General features: G+C 40.3%; 1 protein-coding gene across 3 annotated transcripts in view; it reads left to right on the top strand.

The window, feature by feature from the left end:
* The window catches only part of dpysl3 (dihydropyrimidinase like 3), a 75,910-nt gene that overhangs the window by 46,552 nt on the left and 6,533 nt on the right, over positions 1-22,825 (top strand). For all 3 annotated transcript variants that reach the window (XM_061739417.1, XM_061739416.1, XM_061739418.1), the window contains exons 7-12: positions 1,065-1,133; positions 3,409-3,529; positions 8,062-8,218; positions 9,693-9,834; positions 13,763-13,933; positions 19,644-19,823. In XM_061739417.1, coding sequence (XP_061595401.1) covers positions 1,065-1,133; positions 3,409-3,529; positions 8,062-8,218; positions 9,693-9,834; positions 13,763-13,933; positions 19,644-19,823 — 840 coding nt within the window. The remainder of the gene's footprint in view (positions 1-1,064; positions 1,134-3,408; positions 3,530-8,061; positions 8,219-9,692; positions 9,835-13,762; positions 13,934-19,643; positions 19,824-22,825) is intronic.

A 22,825-nucleotide genomic window follows, 5' to 3' on the forward strand; every position in this document is an offset into this window, starting at 1 on the left:
AGATGGCAGACAGAGAGGAGAGTCAAATGTGGCAAAAGCTTTTCTTTTTTTTTTTTTTGCATTGTTAACGAGGTTGCAGAACGATCTCCTGTACGGATCTGCAGCAAAGCAACACTGAAGAAGTCTCTGACAGAAGACGCTCTTCTAATAAACACTAATGCGTAGAAGATGTGCGGCGTTGAGCATTATGGTTAACAACTTTACCCAATCAACTCCAGGGAGACCAGCAGAGCAAGTCTCTGCTTCTTTGAGGCGCTGACTCTAATACAGTCTCATCAAATGACTGTCAAAAAAAAATGCTACTATTCCCCACAGACGCACAGATATACATCTCTCAAACATTAAAAGACCAAAGCAGTGTTAAATAGAAAATGATACATCCATAAGTCTTCTGAAGCGCAGACCACACACCAAATTAAGATCCACCCTTGTTAGTGTACACCGTTAACGGAACCGCACGCAGTTTGGACTCATGCTTTACTTAATGTGCTGCAGAAATGTAGGTTTACTTTGCAAAACTGTGTTGTGGTTTGCTTTTTTTCAGATGTGAGGATATTCAGTGTCTGTCGAATAACTGAAAAGGAGGGTTTTTGCCTGAAATAAGGATCACTTATCCATTTACTGCATCATAAAATGTCTATAAGCAGTGAAGAAAGGAAAAAAAGAGGATCGTTTCAATCATAAACGTCACAACATTAGTAAACTCGATAACTCGCTTACAGAGTCCCACCTGTGCGTGCATGTGTGTGTGTGTGTGTGTGTGTGTGTGTGTGTGTGTGTGTGTGTGTGCGCGCGTGTGCGTGCGTGCGTGCGTGTGTGTGTGTGTGTGTGTGTGTGTGTGTGTGTGTGTGTGTGTGTGTGGGCTGATCAACATGACCAAACTGCTGCTCATGTTCCTCACACAGATAGACCAAACAGAAGAAAAAAAGGCTTTTATCCTGAAGCGTGACCAACCCATTGCATCTGCTTGAGAGATCAAACTTTTTAAGAACAAAAATGGTCCTAACCACATTGCAGTAAATCTCAGCTAACAGACCCGTTTTTTTCCTTCCCTTCCCCTGCAGGAGCAGGCCCGGATGCTGCAGATGGGTATCACCGGACCGGAGGGACACGTGCTCAGCAGGCCAGAGGAGGTACAACATTCACAGACTTTACACTGTTACTTTATCTGTCATTTATAGTAAACGTAAGTAGGTGCGAACCACGTTGGCTTGGAACAAACTGAGATTCCAATGTCTTTGTTTTTTTTCCGTGTGTGCAGACAGTCTGTTAACCCTTGTGCTGTCTTTGGGTCAAAATGACCCAATTCTTCTATCCTTCTTTCTCTCCTTCCTTCTTCATTTCCTCTTTTCCTCCTTTTTTACCCTCCTTTACTCCCTTTTCTTCCTACCTCCCTTTCGTCATTTGTTCCCTTATTACCTTCTTTGCTTTTCCTTCCTTCTTTCCTTATTTTCTCCATTCCTTCCTTCTTCCCTCCCTTCTTTCTTTCCTTTTCTCCATTCCTTCCTCCCTCCCTTCTTTCCTTTTCTCCCTTCTTTCCTTCCTTACTCCCTTCCTTCCATCTTTTTTCCCTTCTTTCCTCCCTTCCATCTTTTCTCCCTTCCTTACTCCCTTTCCTACTTCCTTCCTTCTTTCCTTCTTTTCTCCTTTCTTCCTTACTTCCTTCTTTCCTTCCTTCTATCTTTTCTCCCTTCCTTCTTTCCTTCTTTATCTTTTCTTCCTTACTTCCTTCTTTCCTTCCTTCCATCTTTTCTCCTTTCTTCCTTCCTTCCTTCCTTCCTTCCTTCCTTCCTTCCTTCCTTCCTTCCTTCCTTCCTTCCTTCCTTCCTTCCATCTTTTCTCCCTTCCTTCTTTCCTTCTTTTCTCCTTTCTTCCTTACTTCCTTCTTTCCTTCCTTCCATCTTTTCTCCCTTCACCCTCCCTTGACCCAAAGACAGCACAAGGGTTAAAGTGCAAATATGGGAATACAGATACACATTTCTTTTGGACTGGTCATCACACACACATTGCTCTTGTTCTGGTTTCGGACACATTAGATAGACTGTGTGAAAACTCCCAGAGTCCCTCAATTGTTGCCGCTGATGTTTCTTCAGAAAACAGCTCAAATCAAATCCATGCTTTCAGCTCGGCAACTTTTCTGGCATGAACTGGTCTGGGATTTTCCATTGTGTGGTGCAGCGCAGAGACGTTGTCCCGCCACTACCACAATGTCATGCAGTTAGAGGGAGCCTCTCCAACCCAAAGCTCGCTAAACTTGATTTAACCGAGCAAGAGGCCAAGCCGGGTCGTCATCATTATTATTATAATTTAGTATTTTTTCTACCAGTGTCTGGTGTCGTGCATGGTTCTAATTTAGTGTCTATGGGACCCAGATTGAGCCTGCTGAGTGGAGCGCAATAATCAGCTGCAGCGTTTGCATCAGATTTCAAAGTGCAAAACACATGTAGGATCTTTTTTCCACATCTGGAGGGGATTTTATTTATGATTATATGCAAACATTCATTTTTAGGCCTTACTACTTCACTTTAACGAACATGGGCTTTTAGCAGTGGACCATTCATATATTTATTAATGGTAATAAAATACCATGTGCTCTGCTTTACAGTGAGAACGGGTCCGAAATGTGTCCAATATGTGTCTGATATGTTTGCTTTCAAGGTCTTTGACTTGGTAAAAGATGGAAACACGTGGTGCTCATTGGGTCTGGTTTTAGGTCATTTTAGCATCTACTCGCTGTTGTGATCAAATTTCCTTTTAGCCAATTTACCGTATTTTCTGGACTATAAGCCTGTATATATAATATACCTGCATATAAGCCGCACCTGCATATAAGCCGCATCCGCTCTATTTAAAAAAAAAATAATTAAAGAAAAGATATACATATACACTATTTAAAAAAAAAAGATATGCAAGCTGCAGATATTTATGTTAGATTAAATATTTACTACATGTACAGAAGGATTTTGAACTGCAAATGATGTACATGTTTGTACCTAAATAGATCCTTTCCTAACAGTGTCTTTTAACACGGCAGCAACTTTGCTGATTAAAACGGGACAGAACCAAGAGAAAATAAATGGTATTTATTTATCTGTTTGAAATCTGCTTCTACCTACTTCTATCTGCTAAAGAAGAAGTAGCGTATTCTTCTTTGCATTTATTTTGTCTTAGTTTTGATTCTAATTCCGGTTAGAGCGCCCCGAGCGGTGGAAGACAAATCCACAGAATAGCTGCATCTTTGTATAAGCTGCATGGTTGAAAACCTATGAAAAAGTAGCGGCTTATAGTCCAGAAAATACGGTAGGTTATAATTTGCAATGTTTTTGGCTGGTAATGTTAAATGATGTGACAGTGCTGTCATTTTGAGCCAAACATCCCCCCGTCAGTCAGACTGTTGTTGTTCTGCAGCTGGAGGCCGAGGCCGTGTTCCGCGCCGTCACCATCGCCAGCCAGACCAACTGTCCTCTCTACGTGACCCGGGTCATGAGCAAGAGTGCTGCTGATATCATCTCCCAGGCCCGGAAAAAAGGTAACGAGAAGCATTTGGACTACTCATTTACATCAAACGAACGCCAAAGACAAATTAAAACCAACTAATAAAGTTATTGCATGCACAGCTGAAGGCAAGGTTAATGATACGGAATAACTATTTACTTCTGCTGGACTATTTCACCTTGCAAAATGTTGGAAGAGTACTTGTCTCAGACTGAAACTATTTAGTTCAGTAAGAGAGCAAATCTGAATCCATTACATTGAACACGGATTCCTCTTATTGCATCAATTCAATGCCAAATGTGTTGCAAATAGAAACCCCAAATCTTAGAATTAAAACAAAATCTGTAACCTAGAAATCAAAATCTCTAACCGAGAGTGCAGTCACTTTTTTTCCATTTTTAACACTTTTCTTTTTTCTCTGCTTCTGAGACGTCTGTCTAAGTTGCGCTGTTTCTTTTTTTGCGGTTGCATTTGCAAAATGAGTCAAGTCAGTGGAGATCAGTAAATCTAATAAATGTCATAGAACCTTGACCTACTCTACCATCAGACCTGTTGCTTACCAGTTTGAAGTAAACGTGGCAAGAACCAGCATTGCAAGACCGGATGGATCAAAGCTGGTTATTTAGCAGGATATAACCCCATCCATGTCTCAGCAGCCAAATGCAAAGTTTGATGAAGTAGTTTATTTGGTCGATCAGTTTCCATTGATAAATACATTGCATTTCCTTTCCTTTTGTAGGAAAGAAATAATACAAAAAAGAAGTAAGGAATAAACCGACCAAAAGGTGTAGGCTGAAGCCTGAGCTTATTGTGCCTTCCCTTTTTAACTTTGTTTACTTCATAGTACTACTAATGTACTAATACAACAAGGACAAACAATCTACAATAACAAAAAAAACCAGTAAAGTAAATATGACAGAAAAATCTAGTAAAAAAACTAACAGAAGACGGATCTCAGAAAAACAACTAACAGAGAAAGTAAATAATCAATGCTTAGAGGAAACAGAAACAATCTCTAGAAGAGTGAGAACTAAAGGAAACCAAAGACCAATCATTACATTTTTTGGTATATAAATATTATTATTACATCAACAATGTATGTATGTATATATATATATATATATATGTATATATATATATATATATATATATATATATATATATAGTTTTGTATCACACTAATGTTCTGTATCTTTCGATTATATTGGATTTATACGTCGTTTTAAACTTATTTATTGAACTACAGTTTTTTAATTCATTATTTAGGCTGTTCCATATTTTAACTCCTGTAACCGATATGACAGATATGACAGTCGTGTCATTTTCGTGACACGACTGCACTTATTTCTCCTCATTCTCTTGTTCTTTCTAGGTTATTTTCGAGTATTTTAACCTACAATCGTACACATTGCTCCTTTAAAATGATAAGCAGGCGTCATCAGTAACTGGTATTGGAGAAAAACGCTAGTGAGAATCACTAGATTAATAATTAATGGCAGTCTTTAGATAGTTTTAGATCCATTTGTTGCTTGTCAAAAATATCCTTTTATTTCTCTCTAAAAGAAATGATGATCTTTTGTTTCTCTTATACTTTATACAGTATTTTGTAATGCATCTCAGCATCACTGATTATACTTTATAAGATCACTTTTGCAGAGGCTGCAGGTGTGCACTGACCTTTTGTCTTTTCTGTAGTACAGCTGTTATTTCTCACAGGAAAGAACAGATGTGAACCCCTGGGGGTTTGAAAGATTGTGAAATGGATGCTTTTTGAAAAATTGAAGAAAAACTGAGAGGCCAGAAAAGAGGAATGTGTTTTTGGATGTTTTTGGGGAAAGGCCACGTAAAGGTTGAGCGGGCCGAGCTCTGACCCCAGAGGCCCCTCGGTCCCGGCGTTATCCTGGCGTTATCCTGGCGTTATCCTGGCGTTATCCTGCGTTATCATGCGTTATCCTGGCGTTATCCTGGCGTTATCCTGGCGTTATCCTGGCGTTATCCTGGCGTTATCCTGGCGTTATCCTGGCGTTATCCTGGCGTTATCCTGGCGCTATCATGCAACCCGGCCGCTCCGGTCCTAAGTGAGCGCTCAAACCCTGGCAGAACAACGAGTCCTCACATGCATCTTGATCAAACGCCTGTGATCAGATCTCAGTTATCTGTCTGAAAATAAGCATGTGTCTGCCGTCAAACAGCTGAGTAACAAAGATCACATCTGTAAGTCTGCTGATGCTTCAGTAAAATCTCATCTACATCCTGGAGAATATCACGCATTCAAATAATTCAGATTCATTTTAGTCACAATTATTTTATGATTTCTTTTTTCAGTTAATGTTATCTAAATAACTTGTGTTGTCAAGGTGTGTGTCAGCACACTTCTCCTCACTAGACCCTCAAACCGAAGCTTTTTAACTATCTTTAGTTTCAGTCTTAACCACTCTGAGAAGAAAAAGCCTGAAAAACATCTGCTCACAATAAAAAGTCATTTTATTGCCTTGAATAGATCTGTGAGTTACATCTCACCCTATCCCTGCTCGTGCTCATGTTCCATGTAAATGATGTTAGATTAAAACAGCCCTATCAAAAAGGAGATAGAAGCTCAGTTTACTAAACATTTGGACCATTAAAGGTCGACTCTGGGAACCGTCAGGACAGATTCAGAGCTCTGGCGTTTCTCCTCAGCTGCTTTGTTCACTGTCCAGGCAGAAATGAAGATTCTGCAATAGATAAGTATTTGTGCATGTGATACATGCTGCCCTTTTTCCATGAATGTAGTCTTTTTCTTCCAAAACTGGAAGAATGAACAAAAACCATGGTCAGATGTTCATTCAACGTGGTCTAGGACTCATTTGATTTCACATCCTTGCACGAATGCAACCCCGGGTGTCTCAGGCCTCACGAGGACACGTGTTGAAGGTGATCCCGAGCGTGTTCGCACCTCGTTTTTACTGATTAGGTCACTGTCCGTGTGTGAACAGCGTCTCCCATGCCCTTCTTTGTTCATTCATGTACAGTAACTCCATTACAAGCCCTGGTGGGGTTGACGCACTTTTGCCTGGACCCGTTCCCAGCCTTTGACATCCAAACCAGGAAGGATATGAATCACTGACATGCAAAAACAAAGGACCGTAAAGAAACAAGAGCAGACACTTGTTCGTGACAAAGCTCAGATGTTGGATGACCATGCAGGGAAGTACGAGCTGAACTGAGCCAAAGTGAAAACAGTAACTTGTTCAGCAGCAGTGGCACGATTCTCTCCCTTCAAACACTCGTCGCCAAAGCTTTTAGTCAAATGAAAAAGCTGAGAAATCAATCACGGCTTAACTGAAGCACATCACGATCTCCAAAAAGGAGACGACGACCTTGATTTTCATGCTTTAATACACTGTATATGTATAATCAGGGTGCCCCCCCCCCTCTGGTTTACACGTCCTACCCTCTACTGAATTATTTGTATCCTCGGTGGGGACAAAATGTATCCCGCCCCACCCAAAGTATTTTCACCATTACATCGTAATTGTTAACAAGTAATAACAACCAAAATACACAAAGTCCGTGGTCATTATGCTTGTGTGTGATTTTGATACCGGGAGCGAGTCGCGCCCACAGAAAGCAGTTTTATTTTGAAAACCAACCAGATTTTCTTGCATTCCAAAAGTCCGGTTTCCGGCCCGCCAAAATAAAAGATCAGTCAGTCAAATTAATGAAAAAATGAAAAGAATCCAGAGCATATTAGGAGAAAATATTTCTGCAAATGCAGTGGTTCAGTTCATGTTCAAAATAGGCCTATCGCCTAGGCCTATTTTGAATAGTCCTATTGAGATCTGTATTTTATTTAGTTTTTTTTTGTGTCATACAAAAATATTATGTATGGAAAAAGACTATTATGGTTATGGGTTTTCAACTACATCATCTTTTATTTTCTAGTGGTCTGTCTAAATGACTTGGTAGTAACTGCCATCTCTTATGTAAATTTGCTTTTCTTGAGAATTTGCACCCAAAACTAACCAGAGGAACTTAGACTATAACATTTATGGGTTCATATTCCCAGGAATCATAGGTTATTTTGGGAGATGTTGCATATAAAATAATGTCATACATAATTTGAATGTGATTAAGGTTCATTAGGTATCGCTTTACTGATGTGAAACATTCATGTTATCCAGTTATGCTTAAAATGTATAACTAAAATCCCCCTTTTACCTCAATAAGCAAAAATTAAAACTGCTTAATGGGGTTTGTTCAATAGGATCCAGAGGGTGGATCAGTGTTTTTTTTTTGTTTTTTTTTTTGTTAAAATATCATATACATGCCCCATGTTGTTTTTTCAGAAAATGGAAAAAATAAATAAAAATTTGATCACAAAAAAAAAAAATAGGCCTACTGCCTACGTTATGTAGCTTAAGTGTAAGGTTTACACAAGAAACAAGTTTTCATATACCTATACTGTTGGCCCGCTGTTGTGTGGTAATTTTTCTGAATAAAAATATTTCTCAAAATTACCCCCCCCTCTGGTTTTTTCACAAACCGCACCCTGTGTATAATCTACTGTTTTTTTTTCTTTCTCAGGAAATGTGGTGTTTGGGGAGCCAATCACAGCCAGTTTGGGAACCGATGGGACGCATTACTGGAGCAAGAACTGGGCCAAAGCAGCTTCTTTCGTTACATCCCCTCCTCTCAGCCCTGATCCCACCACCCCAGACTATCTGAGCACGCTGCTGGCCAGGTACAAGCCACGGCACCCCCCCCCCCCGGATTGGATGTTGACCTAATTAATCTCTTTGTGCTGTGGTGATACATGGTGAAATGGATTTTAATTGTGCAGCTCATGTTGTATCATCAGGAAAAGTAACCATAGCAACATGCAAACTAGGATATGTTACAATGCACCTACTGTGCTTTGCCAAGTACGGTGTGTTTTATATATAGATAATGCAGCTTCTGCAGACACACAAAGGCAAAGCTCTGCACCCACATGCAGTGAATATGCAAATTACAGCTCTGGGATTGGTATAGCCTCTTATAAATGCACAGTTAATTCTGAATTTTCTTAGTTTAGTCCACTAGATACTTGCAGCCAGTACTCGAGTTGTAAAAAAAAACCAGGGGGGGATGGTGGATTTTATCATATTGGGACAGATAATTTGTGCTGATTACAAATAATATAATATATTACAAATAATAGCACTGACCAAAACACCTGCAGAAATACTGCAGGAATGACATAGCAGCAGTTAAATGCAGCCTTCTGTAAGCTTTAAATATCCACTGGACTTACATCAAATACATCAAAACACAACAATAAAAAACACTTTTCTGAACTTATCAATATGACTCTGTCCTTCACAGGATAAGTAAAATGGATCACTGCAAAAACTCACAATCTTAACAAGAATATTTGTCTTATTTCTAGTTAAAATGTCTCATTTTAGTAAAAGAAATCTCATTACACTTAAAACAAGACTCGTCACTGGAAAAAACAACAATTTTCACCTGTTTCAAGTAGATTTTCACTTGAAATAAGTAGAAAAATCTGCCAGTGGAACAAGATTTTTTTGCTTGTAATGAGAAGATAAATCTTGTCCCACTGGCAGATTTTCCTACTTATTTCAAGTGAAAATGTACTTGAAACAGGTGAAAATTGTCAAATAAGTTATTTTTCTGGTGTTATTTTTCTGGTGACTCTAAATGTTGAAATAGCAGTAAAACCACATTCATTGATGAAATGACATAAGGGATGGAAAGGGGATGGCAGTTTTACAGGGGGGAAGATTTGGACCGTTTTTATTTCAGGGGGGGATGATTTGGACCGTTTTTATTCCAGGGGGGATCTCATCCCCCCTCAACTCCAGTACTGCTTGCAGCCACATATGCAAAGAACAATTTAAAGTCCTAATGTGGTGTTTTGAGTAAAACCTATATTAATAAGCTCTGACTCCTTGACTTGTTTTTGATTATTACTCAGCTAACTTCATCTAGTAAGAGACTTAAGAAGCCATATGAACACAGAAAAACATCAATGATTAGTTTAGTCCTGGAGGAACGAACCCTGGCCTGCATCTTACTGCAGCTTCACTTCTCCTGCTAAAATAAATTAGCACATTTCCCGGTGTTTACAAAGCTCCGCTCATGTACACAAACTTTGCCGTGTTTATAAATCTGTCTTCATGCATCCTTTTCTCTCGTTCCCCCCCCCCCAGTGGTGACCTGAGCGTGACCGGCAGCGCTCACTGCACCTTCAGCGTGGCCCAGAAAGCCATCGGCAAGGACGACTTCACCCAGATCCCCGAGGGCGTGAACGGCGTGGAGGAACGGATGACGCTCATCTGGGACAAAGCTGTGGTGAGGATCGTTGGATGGCTCCACGTTTAAAAAACGAGGGATGAAAAACAAGCTATTTATTGTTATTATTCATTTTTTCCCTTGTTCTCTCCTCCACAATCATCAGTTTTTACGACGTGTTTGTTCTGCCCCCCCCGGGCTCCTCAGAGCTGTTTTCCGATGTCAAGTTCACATATCTGTCATCTTTGTGCTCTCTATTTTAAGAGCGCTTATTCTCCCTGTTTCTTATCTCACTTTTCTTTTATTGTTTTCCTTAAATCTCTGCTCTCGAAATCAATCTATTTCACTGTCAGGTTGTCACTTTTTTCAGCCTCCTTTTATTCTACTTCTGCGTTTATCCTGGTGTGCATGCAGCTAAAACGCCCTTGATCTTGCTTTGTGCTCTCTTTTTTATCACTGCATCAGTATTTGGCTTGCGTGCAGTCCTGTGGAGTCCTGGCGGTGGAGTGCAGTGCAAGCTATAAAATATACATGTGCATTTCTGGGGACAGAGAGAACCCAAACTCCAAACTTGGGCTGAGTGCTGCAGGGTGGATTTTGTAGATCTTGACTGACCCAGACCTGCTGTTTCCCACTGCTTCCTGTTCTCTTTTGACGACAGGGAAATAGTCCCAGAATATTTCGATCTCAATGTCCAACTTAAAGCCGCTAAAAAAAAAAAAGTAAAACTACAAGGCAGCAAAACAAATCATTACATGTAGGCAGGTTGCCTCATCCAATGCTGTCTTAGTTTTTAAGAGCACCCCTGTGGACATTTGTACAAACAACGGAAAGTTATATTTGCACATCCTTGAAATTTAACAACTTCCTCCCAGCTTTTAATGGTGCTTTGTTGTGTATCAAAACCGTACGATCCATAACACTGCTCTGGTGGAACGGAGGACTGGGATTGGGAGAACTCTGCGTCAGCCGCAACCAGTACTGGAGTTGTAAAAAAAAATCAGGGGGGATGGTGGATTTTATCATATGGGGACAGATAATTTTTGCTGATTACAAATAATATAATGTATTACAAATAATAGCAGTGATCAAAACAGCTGCAGAAATACTGCAGGAATGACATAGCAGCAGTTAAATGCAGCCTTCTGTAAGCTTTAAATATCCACTGGGCTTACATCAAATACATCAAAACACAACAATAAAAAACACTTTTCTGAACTTATCAATATGACTCTGTCCTTCACAGGATAAGTGAAATGGATCACTGCAAAAACTCACAATCTTAACAAGAATATTTGTCTTATTTCTAGTTAAAATGTCTCATTTTAGTAAAATAAATCTCATTACACTTAAAACAAGACTCATCACTGGAGAAAACAACAATTTTGTTTCAAGTAGATTTTCACTTAAAATAAGTAGAAAAATCTCCCAGTGGAACAAGATTTTTTTGCTTGTAATAAGAAGATAAATCTTGTCCAACTGGCAGATTTTTCTACTTATTTTAAGTGAAAATTTACTTGAAACAGGTAAAAATTGTCAAATAAGTTATTTTTCTGGTGATGACTCTAAATGTTGAAATAGCAGTAAAACCACATTCATTGATGAAATGACATAAGGGATGGAAAGGGGGGATGGCAGTTTTACAGGGGGGATGATTTGGACCGTTTTTATTTCAGGGGGGGGGGGGTCATCCCCCCTCATCCCCCCTCAACTCCAGTACTGGCTGCAACCACACTCGTACGTGTCATTATTGGTGGACGAGTCCATGGGAGGAACAACATTTCAAACGGCTCCACACGACCCGTCGGCACAAGTAACACCAACCACATGGCTAATTAGCATAATGTCTGATTCACTTTAGCCGTTTCTCCGTTGGTTTATTTACCGCCTACCGTGCGTGCCAACATAAAACATGCCGTTGCTGTTAAAACATAAGCAGACTCTGGTTAGTCTGCAGAGTAACATAAAGAAAGTCCTGTGCAGAGTTGGAGGTGACGACAGCTCATCAGTCTACAGACGCAGATAGGATGATGTCACTAACGCTTTGAGAAAGGCAAAAATGTTATTTTATTATAGACACAGGCTGCTAAAATGATCCTTTGTTCTAGTCCAATGCACTTTAGCCTGTTTTTGCAGCAATGTTGCTGCCTATTCTACCGATGACGTGTCTTTCCAGTGGGTGTGAAAAGGTTCTAGTGGAGCCCAAAACAAAAATTGGGGATTTGGTCACGAAGCATAGAACAAGAAAAACCTTTTAACAAAAAATCTCTGCAGGATGCACTTTGATTTTGAACTTTCTGAACTTTTTTCATTTATGTATTCATCCATCCATTATCTGAGGCCAGATGAGGACAGAGTTCCACCAGCGAGTCCTGGGTTTTCCCCAAGGTTTCCTTCCAGATAAGACCTAAACATAGCAACCACCATGGCCTTTACACTCATACTTTATATACTCTTGCTTTTTTTAATTATTTTATTCTATGTTTATTTTATATGGACATAGCAATTACATTGGACAAACCAGATGCATTGTTTAAGTGTTTTAGCACAAGTGCTAAAGGCAGCTTTTGAAAAGAATAGAGAGCAATAAAATATTAAGATAACAAGAATGGGAAAAAAAGAGATAATGAAAGAAATAAAAGAAAAAAAAACAAACAACAAAACAATTGGAAAGGAAATCAAAGAAATACAATCAATTTTCAATTAGAATCATAAAAAGACAACAAAGCAAGCAGTCAACAAGTTAAGAACTATTCACACTGCTGATAGATTTTAACCACTGTTTGAGTCCTTTGTTAAAAGCTTTTGTATTGGTCTCTAATTTGAACTCAGTGGGTAGAGAGCATGGATCTATAATATTAACTGGATACAGTGCCCAAAATGGCCGCCCATTCATTTCAATGCATTCTGCTCAGCCAGCGCATGTGCCGAAAAAATCTCGGACTTCCTGGTTTACTTCCGCATACACTGGCCCATAGAGCATGCGCAGTTGAGTCACCTCCCATGATGCTCTGGGGCCTCCCATCATGCCCCGGGGCAACATCAATGGCACCGACACGGCCGTGACGTCACGCCCAGAACGAGACTTTTCTTTGACTTTTCTGGCCGTTATAAAACATGTTTGACGGATATAAAGTCCATGACTTAAAAATATAGAATACAAAGATTAGTAATTGCCGGTGATTACAGCTGGAGGTGTCCTGTGAACAGTTTTAGAGGCTTCTCTTTTACTATTGCGGTCTATGGGAAAAAAGCTTTCTGGGTCCCATGGGATTTTTTGTTGCAGTACCGCGACTGGCCACTGGAAAAAATCGGCACACATTCTGAGCGCGAGACTGGGGGGCTGGTAGAGAGTTCCAAAGTTGTTCCCCCTTTACAGAGAGAGCAGACTGGCAGAGAGAAGTGTTGCATTGTGGGATGAGACAGTCACCACTAGTGGATGCTCGTGTGGTCACTCTGTGAGAGCTGTGATGCCTAATGACCACATCAGAGAACAGTGTTGACACATGATTATTTAAACATTTAAAGAAAAATTTTAAAATACTGAGGTTAATAACATTTTCAAAAGTGAGGAGGTTGTGTTTCCTTAAGATGCGGCAGTGACGGTAAAGTAAAACCAAAGGGGGCAGAAATACATCGTGAGTTTGTGGTATTCAACAAACTGTGTTTGTAGCAAGGCTAGTGCTACGGGGGTCACCCGACAGGACAGAGGACACAGGGTTTCGTGCAGGAAACGGTTTATTTACTCCTCTTTCACCCAGACACACGTGTCAGCAGCTTCAGCATCTTCCTCCCAGCAGAACTCTTGCTGGTGTGCAGCTGCTCTTTATGAAGGCAGGCAGGGTGGAGAGGCTGATTGGGCACAGGTGTGCTGATTGGGCACAGGTGTGCCCAATCAGCTGAGTGGCTGCTCCTCCACCCTGCCACAGTGTTGCTCCTTTTTTTCCTTTTCAATGAAACCGTTCCAACTGATTCTCTCCTCCCTCAGACCACGGGTAAGATGGACGAGAACATGTTCGTGTCCGTCACCAGCACCAACGCTGCCAAGATCCTGAACCTGTACCCGCGGAAGGGCCGGATCGCCGTGGGCTCCGACGCCGACCTGGTCATCTGGGACACGGACTCTGTTCGCACCATCACCGCCAAGACGCACAACTCGGTACGTACATGTACAGTACACACGTCACAGAAAGTATCTGTATCTGATTCAGGTTTCACTTAAATGAAGTTCTTCTCAGCTCATGCAACACTTCTCCCTCCCTCTGCCTTTTACCTCAACCCACTTTAAAGCTGCAAACCTGGGGCCGGATTCACCAATATGTTCTTAAGAACGATCTTAATAAATGTCTTAAGATCTAAAATTAAGAAGTTCATAAGAAAGTTCTTAAGTGCAATTCCTCAATATTTTCTTAAGAACCGTCTTAAGAACTGTCATTTCTTATGGATTTCTTATTTTTCCTCCTTAAGAACTTCTTAAAATATGTCATTGCATTGCACGTGCCAACAAACAACATTTATATATTATATATACAGGTAGTTTGGTCTTAACCGTCAGTCACTCACTAAACATGGAGAAGCAGAAAAAGAGATGCAGGAACTTTTCAAGGTTATGGTGGATGAGATTAATGTGTGAAAAAAATTACTATTGGGGAAAATTAATAATAATTAACTACCACGCTAACTAACATGCTAACAAACAGTTAACAGGCTTTTTGTGTAATTAATTACAAAATATATCCTCAAACTATGACCTACTAGTGTAAACGTGTCTAAAATGTGTTGAAAAAGGTGATTATTAGAGTCTTACCTTTTCACAGAAGAAATTTTAAGACAGGTCAAGTTTGTCTTAAAGTTAAGAAAAAAGTCAAGAACAAATTTGAGAACTTTTATTTTAAGAATATAATTTATTCTTAAGTTTTTTCTTAAGAAGAAAGTTGAGAAAATACTTAAGAACTTTTATGGAGAATATGACTTCTTCTCTTTTTTCTTCTTAAGACTGAACTTAAGAAAAAAATGACACTTAAGAAGATTTTTTTTCTTAAGAATGTTTTGTGAATCCGGCCCCTGGATTGAAACTGGGAAAAAAATTTAACTTGTGAAACTATAGAAGCTAAATTCAACTTTTAAGTCAAGTTCATACTGTGTTTGCTCCACTTCATTAATGGCAACAGACGGACTATGTAAGTATCATCTAGAGCACGAGCATGAAAATGCTGTGATGAAGTGTTATTCTTTTTCAGGATAATGGTCAACTAGACTATAGGATTTAAGTGTCTACATCTGTGAGCAGAACAGAGATGGATAGAGAATGAGCACATGTTTGACCAGCTTCCAGATAACACTCAGTTCCTCTGAGCGGAAACAGCGTCTCAGTGGATGTTCACTTCTAATTCCACTCATACTCCTCTCGTCACATGACAAGGCTCTTGATGTTCAGCCTCATAAAACCCCCCTACCCCTCGCCAATGATGGTAATAATGCAGAAAAGTGTGGATTATCAACATTCGTGGGTTTATCCATATATGAAAAACTGCTGGCATGGATGCAAACATTTTCCTGAGCAGCCTGTCCAGCCCTGACTGTGCAGTCTCCGGGTATTTCCCTCTTCTTGATTATACACTACATCACTTTCAGTCATCCACGTCATGCAAAAACACACTAATGATTGGAAAATTTGGTTTGAAGAATGCCACTTATGACACGAGGTTCTACAGTAGACGCAAGCGTTCATATAAATCACAGGAGACACTCGGTATTAACTCGCTGTTTGTTGGAAAACAACTTATCTCCCGATTATAAAGCATCCCTCACTGAGAACTCCGGCGTGACCTCCATGTATTCCATCCTCTCCGATTTGCTTTTTCTTTCTCTCATTTACTAGTTTTGACTTGGGCCAGATTGTCTCTTTGTAAAGGCCACTCTGCGCGAGGGAACCGTAAATCAGAGCTCGTTTTTCATCAATATTTGGGAAACTTTATGGACCTGGCAACAGTCTTCCTGTTAGAAAAATTAAAAAAAGAATTGCTCGAAAGTAAATAATTGTAAAAAGCAACAAGTGCATGTTGCTCTTGTAAATGTCTGTTTAGCTACACGCAACAAGAGGGATCTTTCTATAAATTTAAAGTGCAGATTATCGCCTTTCTTTTTTTTTGTCATTTACTTTTTATTGGTTTGGATTTTACATCTAAACAAACAAACAGTCAAACAATCAACATGAAACTTATAAATCCGAGCACAAGTATCAAGGGGAAAGCAAAGGCGTACATAAGGGGACTGGTAAACTCCTCCAGAAAAAGGAAAAAAGTACATACGTAAAAAATATTCTGATATTCCAGTCTGAAATGACCTGAAGTCCGGTTTTGTAGAGACATATGTAATCCACTCTTGCCAATTATCAATAAATGCCTCTTTTTGTGTTCTTAAATTAAAAGTAATTCTTTCCATTACATAGATGCTGTAACAATATCCATCCATTCATCTACACTAGACCTCCCTCTTCAGCCATTTCTTTGTTATTGATTTCTTACAAGCCACCAGTAATATTCTCAGTAAATATTTATTCAATTCAATTCAATTTTATTTATATAGCGTCTAATACAACAAAAGTTGTCTCTAGACGCTTTCCAGAGACCCAGAACATAAACCCCTGAGCAGTTATTACATAAACAATGGCAGGTAAAAACTCCCATAGTGGGAGAAAAGCCTTAAGCCAAACAATGGCAAGAAAAACTCCCCTTTAGGAGGAAGAAACCTGGACCAGGACCTGGATCATAAGGGGGGACCCTCCTGCCGAAGGCCAGACTGGGGGGTCAGGGACGTCAACAGCACAGCAGGCAGGTGGAAGCAGCAGCGGGATGACCGGGGGTGGGGACCGCAGGCCAGCATGCAGCTCCCGAAGCTCCGGCCCAATCAGCAAGCCCCAGGTTAGGTTCAGGGTCGGGGAAAGGTTGAGAAGGGGCAGGGCCAGGTAGAGGAGTCTTGACGGACAAATCTCTCCCCCCCCTGACCGGGCCGTTACCCTGCCCCTCTCACTCCCACGCTGCAGGATCCGGTGTTTTGCATTCAGAGATGCTCTTCGCCACCGGCAGAGGATGCTGCACCATGTACAAAAGAGAAGAGATCTTTATTCCTCCATTCCAGTTCCTCTATATCCATCAAATATAACAAATTAAAGCAAAAGGTTATTTTTGTGATTATCGCCTTTCTTAATGAAAGGAGTATAAAACTTTCAGTTGTTTTTGTACAATGTCATGTATTCAGAGTTAAGTAATATATCCATTACAGATGGTTTTTTTGGCCTCTCTCTCATTGTGTAAAGACATGGCCCTCACGGACACTCGTGAACATTTCTTCTTGTGCACGTGCACTGTGAGTCCACCTGGCAGACGGGACAAACGAGCTTTCTAACGCCACCCAGATGCGAGTGGATTAGGATCGCGGGCCGCTCGGCAGCAGAGGAAGTGTCCGTGCAAGAAATGAAGGATTACCAGACCGGGACAAAAACCCTGTTCCACAAAAGTACACGAGTGAGGGCACGGATCGCTGCGAATGACTTGTAGTTTTAGTTCAAAAAAGGATGCAACTCCTTTCTTAACGGTTGTTACTGTATCTTTTAGGAGGGAAAGCGCTGAGAGCACACTGCACTGGAGCGGAGCTGCACTAATAAAACTGTATGCCTCCTTTAAATGTGGACTACATCCACTGAGAAAAGCGTAGCTTCTTACATAATGATGTCACCTTTTCATTTCCTCTCGTTCGTCCTTCCAGATAAAATAACATAGGGGAGTGGAGGCCAAGAGCACAGCAGCTCCTATTGCTAATAAATCTACCTTAATGGATACTGAGACGCCAGACCAAACATAACTGGTCCTGTTTATTAGCCTGCTGCGCTGGCAGCGTGCTTTCACAAGACCGCTCCGTCTCACAGTTTATCAGTGAACCCACATCTGTTCTGGATTCAATGTTGTTGTAAACACACAAAAATGCATAGATGCACGAAAAGGATCCTTGGACGAGTGGACGAGAGCAAGGCAGCGACGCAGGCACGCACTGAAACACACGCTCGGCTCATGACATCATAGCTGGCACGCTGCACGTTTCAGTTATGTCCTGTTCTGGCCTGAATTTGGACGGCGGCAGAAACCAGGGCCGTGTGCAGAGGAAATAAGCAACAATGGAATGAGGGGAGGGGGCCGCGAGAGATCGTAAACATGTAGGGAGGAGAAAGTTTTTACTGGGGGAAAATTAAGAGTTTGCAATACATGGATCAAGAGAGAAAGGTGGAAGAAGAGTGGGACTGCTTTAAAACGGGAAAAAAAGGCCACACATATATTCTGGTCCTGTCAAATGTTAAAAGGATACTGGGACAAAATAGCGAGGGGTTTACAAAAGATAATAGGGTATGAGATACCAAAAACATGTAAGTTACTTTACTTGGGGAACTTAACACAAGATACAATACAGAAGGAAGATGAGTACCTTGTCAAAGTATTGCTGTCAACCAGTAAAAAAACAATTACCAGAATGTGGTACAAAGTCGACCCTCCGACTGAGGAGACGTGGATGTGACTGTGGAAGAGATTTTTGTAATGGAGAAAATTACACATAAACTGAGGCCCCATCTCCACGTAGTAAAAACGGTGGTGTTTTCATGCGTTTTTGGCCGTTACACGAAAACGAATCTCAAAGTCTCCAAAAAAGATAATTTCTGAAAACTCCGGCCAAAGTGGAGATTTTCAAAAACTCTGTTTTCACGTTTGCTTGTAATCGGAGGGAAACGGAGATTTAGGCTTCAGAACGTCACATTATGCAACAGAAACGTCACCAGCGTCATGTGTGCGACCTGTGTTTAAAATTTGTTTGGCCACGTCAATATTTTCTTGTATTTTACCTGTTTTACATTCTAAAGTCACACTTAAAATACTCCACTTCTCTGTCACTCCAAACGAAACACTCGTTCCGTCTTGGAAGTAACTGCAGTCAAGGCTGATTTATGGTTCCGCGTTACACCAACGCAGAGCCTACGGCGTAGGGTACGCGGCGACGCACACCATACGTAGGCTACGCCGTCGATTTAACGCGGAACCATATTATTCAGGTTTCACACGTGTCATTTGTTGATTTGTTGTTGTTTTTTCCAGGATTCTGATTAGCTAGCATGACTTTATCTTCTCGTTACACTGCCCCCTGTAGGTTTGGCTGCTCATAGCACCTTAACAGCGTATTTATGCGGGTTCGTGTAAATGAAGAGATTTTGAAAACGATCTTGTGTAAATGATGGAATTTTTCAAAACGTAGATGGGGAAATATCCGTTTTTGTAAATATGGATACGGCTATGTGTAAACGTGGCCTAAGACAACAAGAGACACAATTCGAGGATAAATGTGAAAAATGGACTGATTACAGAAGACAAGAGGACACCACCATTTCTACTGAACAACAAGGACATTGATATAAGGATGAGGGCTTAACTGTGCATGTCTGATTTACCCTGACACTAATTGTTGAAAGAAAATCTGAATAAAAAATAAGTTCCAAAAAAAACGGAAAAAAAGGCAAAAGAGAAAAAAAGGGAGTTGGAGGTTTATGATATATAGCCAATAGAGGAAGTGAAGCAATGTGGAGGTCTGCAGTACGAAGGCAGCGTGGGCCAGCTGGGCGAGGGCAGCTGTTTGTGCATGCCAAACAGACAAGTGGAAGAAATCATGTGATGAATGACAAAGATTGCGAGAATCCGGCATTAGGAAAGTAAAGAGGAGAAAGAAAACCTCATCGCAAAGGCATCGTAATTGGGATATGTATTTAGCGCTGGCAGCATGACCTAAGTGCTGCACAAACATCTCCTCTCATTTTCCCTGTGTTCCTGCAGGCGGCCGAGTACAACATCTTCGAGGGCATGGAGCTGCACGGCGCCCCGCTGGTGGTGATCTGTCAGGGGAAGATCGTCCTGGAGGACGGGAACCTGCACGTCAACGCCGGCGTGGGACGCTTCATCCCCTGCACCCCCTTCCCTGACTTTGCCTACAAGCGGGTTAAAGCCAGGAAGCAGGTAAATGCATTTTATTGAATGAATGAATGAATGAATGAATCTTTATTTCGGCTTGTACACACTTTTTTACAAAACAAGATGAAAAGGTTAAATAAACATTTCTTTTGCTGAAAAGGTTTAGGCCAGGGGTCGGCAACCCAAAATGTAGAAAGAGCCGTATTGGACCAAAAACACAAAAAACAAATATGTCTGGAGCCGCAAAAAATGAAAAGTCTTGTATAAGCCTTAGAATGAAGGCAAATGGGGAGAAAAGTTGAAATTTAGAGAAAAAAGTCAAAATATTGAGAAAAAAGCTGAAATGTCGAGGAAATAATCAAAATTTAGAGAAAAAAGTTGAAATGTGGAGATTAATGTTGTACAATCTCGAGAAAAAAGTTGAAATGTTGAGAAAAAAGTGGAAATGTCGAGAAAAAAGTCGAAATGTCGAGATTAAAAAAGAAAGGGAAAAAGGAAGGAAAAAAGAAGAAAAAAGAAAAGAAAAAAAAGAGGAAAAAAAAGAAGAAAAAAAAAAAGGTCAAACATCTTTGAAAAAGCTCCAGCAGCCACCAGGGCGGCGCTAAAGAGCTGCATGCGGCTCTAGAGCCGCGGGTTGCCGACCCCTGGTTTAGGCTGAAGCCGTAGCTTATAGTGCCGACCCTTTTTATCTTAAAATCAGCTTAAATATGAGACATTATCATTACTCTATGGAAACAAACAATGCATAAAGAAGACAAAAATAAATAAGACAAAATATAAAAATGACGTTTCACATTCTAGAATGTTTTTGATAATATACTTTATAATTATAGTGTTTTATATTTATTTACAATATTTTCTTTAAACATTTCCTTAAACTTGAAGATAGAACTGCACATTTTTTAGGTCGTTGTCACAACTATTCCATATTTCTCTAGCCTTAATTGATGTACATCTCTTTTTAAGGCTAGAGAAATATGGAATAGTTGTGACAACGACCTAAAAATGTGCAGTTATTGTCATTGTAACACAGGTTTTTCATTACTAAAAGCAGTTTTGTTGGGACAAAAAACAAGTTCTAGTGCACAGATTTGCACAAAGCGTGCATGAACAGCATTCCCAGAAGATTAGAAAATATGGTATGCTAAAGATAAGGACTTCTAAATAGTTGAAATGTGAGACTTTTGGGATACAATACATGTTTGGAATGTTAGACAGTGAAGAGGGTTATAATCTGATAATCAGGGTTAAAGGAACATTTCTCAAATGTACTGTCTGCCTGCAAGATACCGAGTTCCTGGAGTCATTTAGGAACATTGCCTGTCTCACAGAAGAGCCACGAGGAAGCTGAAGTAATTATCCGCTTATCTGGACAGTCGTTTGCTGGTTGCTAGGCAACCAGAGGTTGACAGCAGGACTCCAGGAAGGTGTTGGAGGAAACTTCCTGTTTAGCCAACAGAAACCAGACCGTTATCAGTCTTCTATTGTTGCTCCTCGCAGTGAGCTGAACTATGTCCTTTTTTTTAAATGTCAGCATTTCAGTAACTAAAAACAAAGGCATGATGTAGAGAATTATTTTTTTTTTGAAAGTGAACAATGTTTTAAACTATCTGACACTCTGAAATGTGTTATACAGGGCTGTCTCAGAAAATTAGAATATTGTGATAAAGTCCTTTATTTTCTGTAATGCAATTAAAAAAACAAAAATGTCATACATTCTGGATTCATTACAAATTAACTGAAATATTGCAAGCCTTTTATTATTTTAATATTGCTGATTATGGTTTACAGTTTAAGATTAAGATTCCCAGAATAATCTAATTTTTTGAGATAGGATATTTGAGTTTTCTTAAGCTGTAAGCCATGATCAGCAATATTAAAATAATAAAAGGCTTGCAATATTTCAGTAGATTTGTAATGAATCCAGAATGTATGACATTTTTACATTACAGAAAATAAAGGACTTTATCACAATATTCTAATTTTCTGAGACAGTCCTGTATACTCATTATACAACAGAGGTCCAAACTCAGAGCTACAACATCTCACAAAGTCAAGTTACAGAGACAAATCAGGAAAAAAGAAAAAGAAAAAACATGTTGCTTATTAACACTAAATTTAAATATTTTTCCAATTGATATGTTTCCATCCTCTTACACTGAGCTTCTGTCTCTTTTCTCTTCTGCCTCCATAATTCTCATTTCCCAGCATTTTCTTTAATTTGCAGCTGCTGCTGATGAGAAAATGGAGCTGCAGAAACAGAGCTGTTTATGTTGGGAGCAGTTAGTGTTGTGCTTCCTCGGTTCACAGATGTCTCTTTTTAACTCTTGACGGCAGATTCCCAGATTCCACCATGTCAGGACACTGACAGAACTGCAGACGATGACATGTTCGCCAAGAGCGCGACATTTCAGCGCTCAGATACTGCACTCTGTGATGTGCAAATCTGGAACGGCTTCTTTAAAAGAAGAAGGCTCTCCGGATAATGCATTTGTAAATAAGAAACAGACAGTTGTATAATGGAGTGTAATACTAAACATGTTCGGTTAAAGGGGACCTATTATGAAAAACTCAGAGAAGGAGGAAAGCAACCAAATTCTGCAGTGTCTGTACAGCCGCCCGGATGAGCCGTCCAGTGTCATGTGACTTCTACGAGCCGTTCAGATTCGGCACATTTTCGTTATGTAACCAAAATGCAAACCACGCCCACAACTATAAAACCGTGTAACTGCATGAGTGTCCGACTATCGTAGCACTGCGTGACATCAGACGCTCTCTGTCCATCTCCCTCCAGCAGCTGCCACTTCATTGAGGTTTTTGTAGTGAAATGAGGAGGAATCATAGAGATAACTTCTCATTTCAACTAACTGGATCAGCCGTTCCTCATCATGACCGTTTCCTACAGCGCTTTCCACCGGCTTTCAACGCGAGCGACAGGAAGGAAATAGAAGCAGGACGTCTGACAAATGTTCAGCTCAAAACGCGGCGCTGCGTCGCTGCGGCCAGTTTGGACAGTCCAATAGAAAATAAAGCAATGGAATTGAATT

The sequence above is a fragment of the Cololabis saira genome, chromosome 14, assembly GCF_033807715.1.
Source record: "Cololabis saira isolate AMF1-May2022 chromosome 14, fColSai1.1, whole genome shotgun sequence".
NCBI classification, from domain to species: domain Eukaryota; kingdom Metazoa; phylum Chordata; class Actinopteri; order Beloniformes; family Belonidae; genus Cololabis; species Cololabis saira.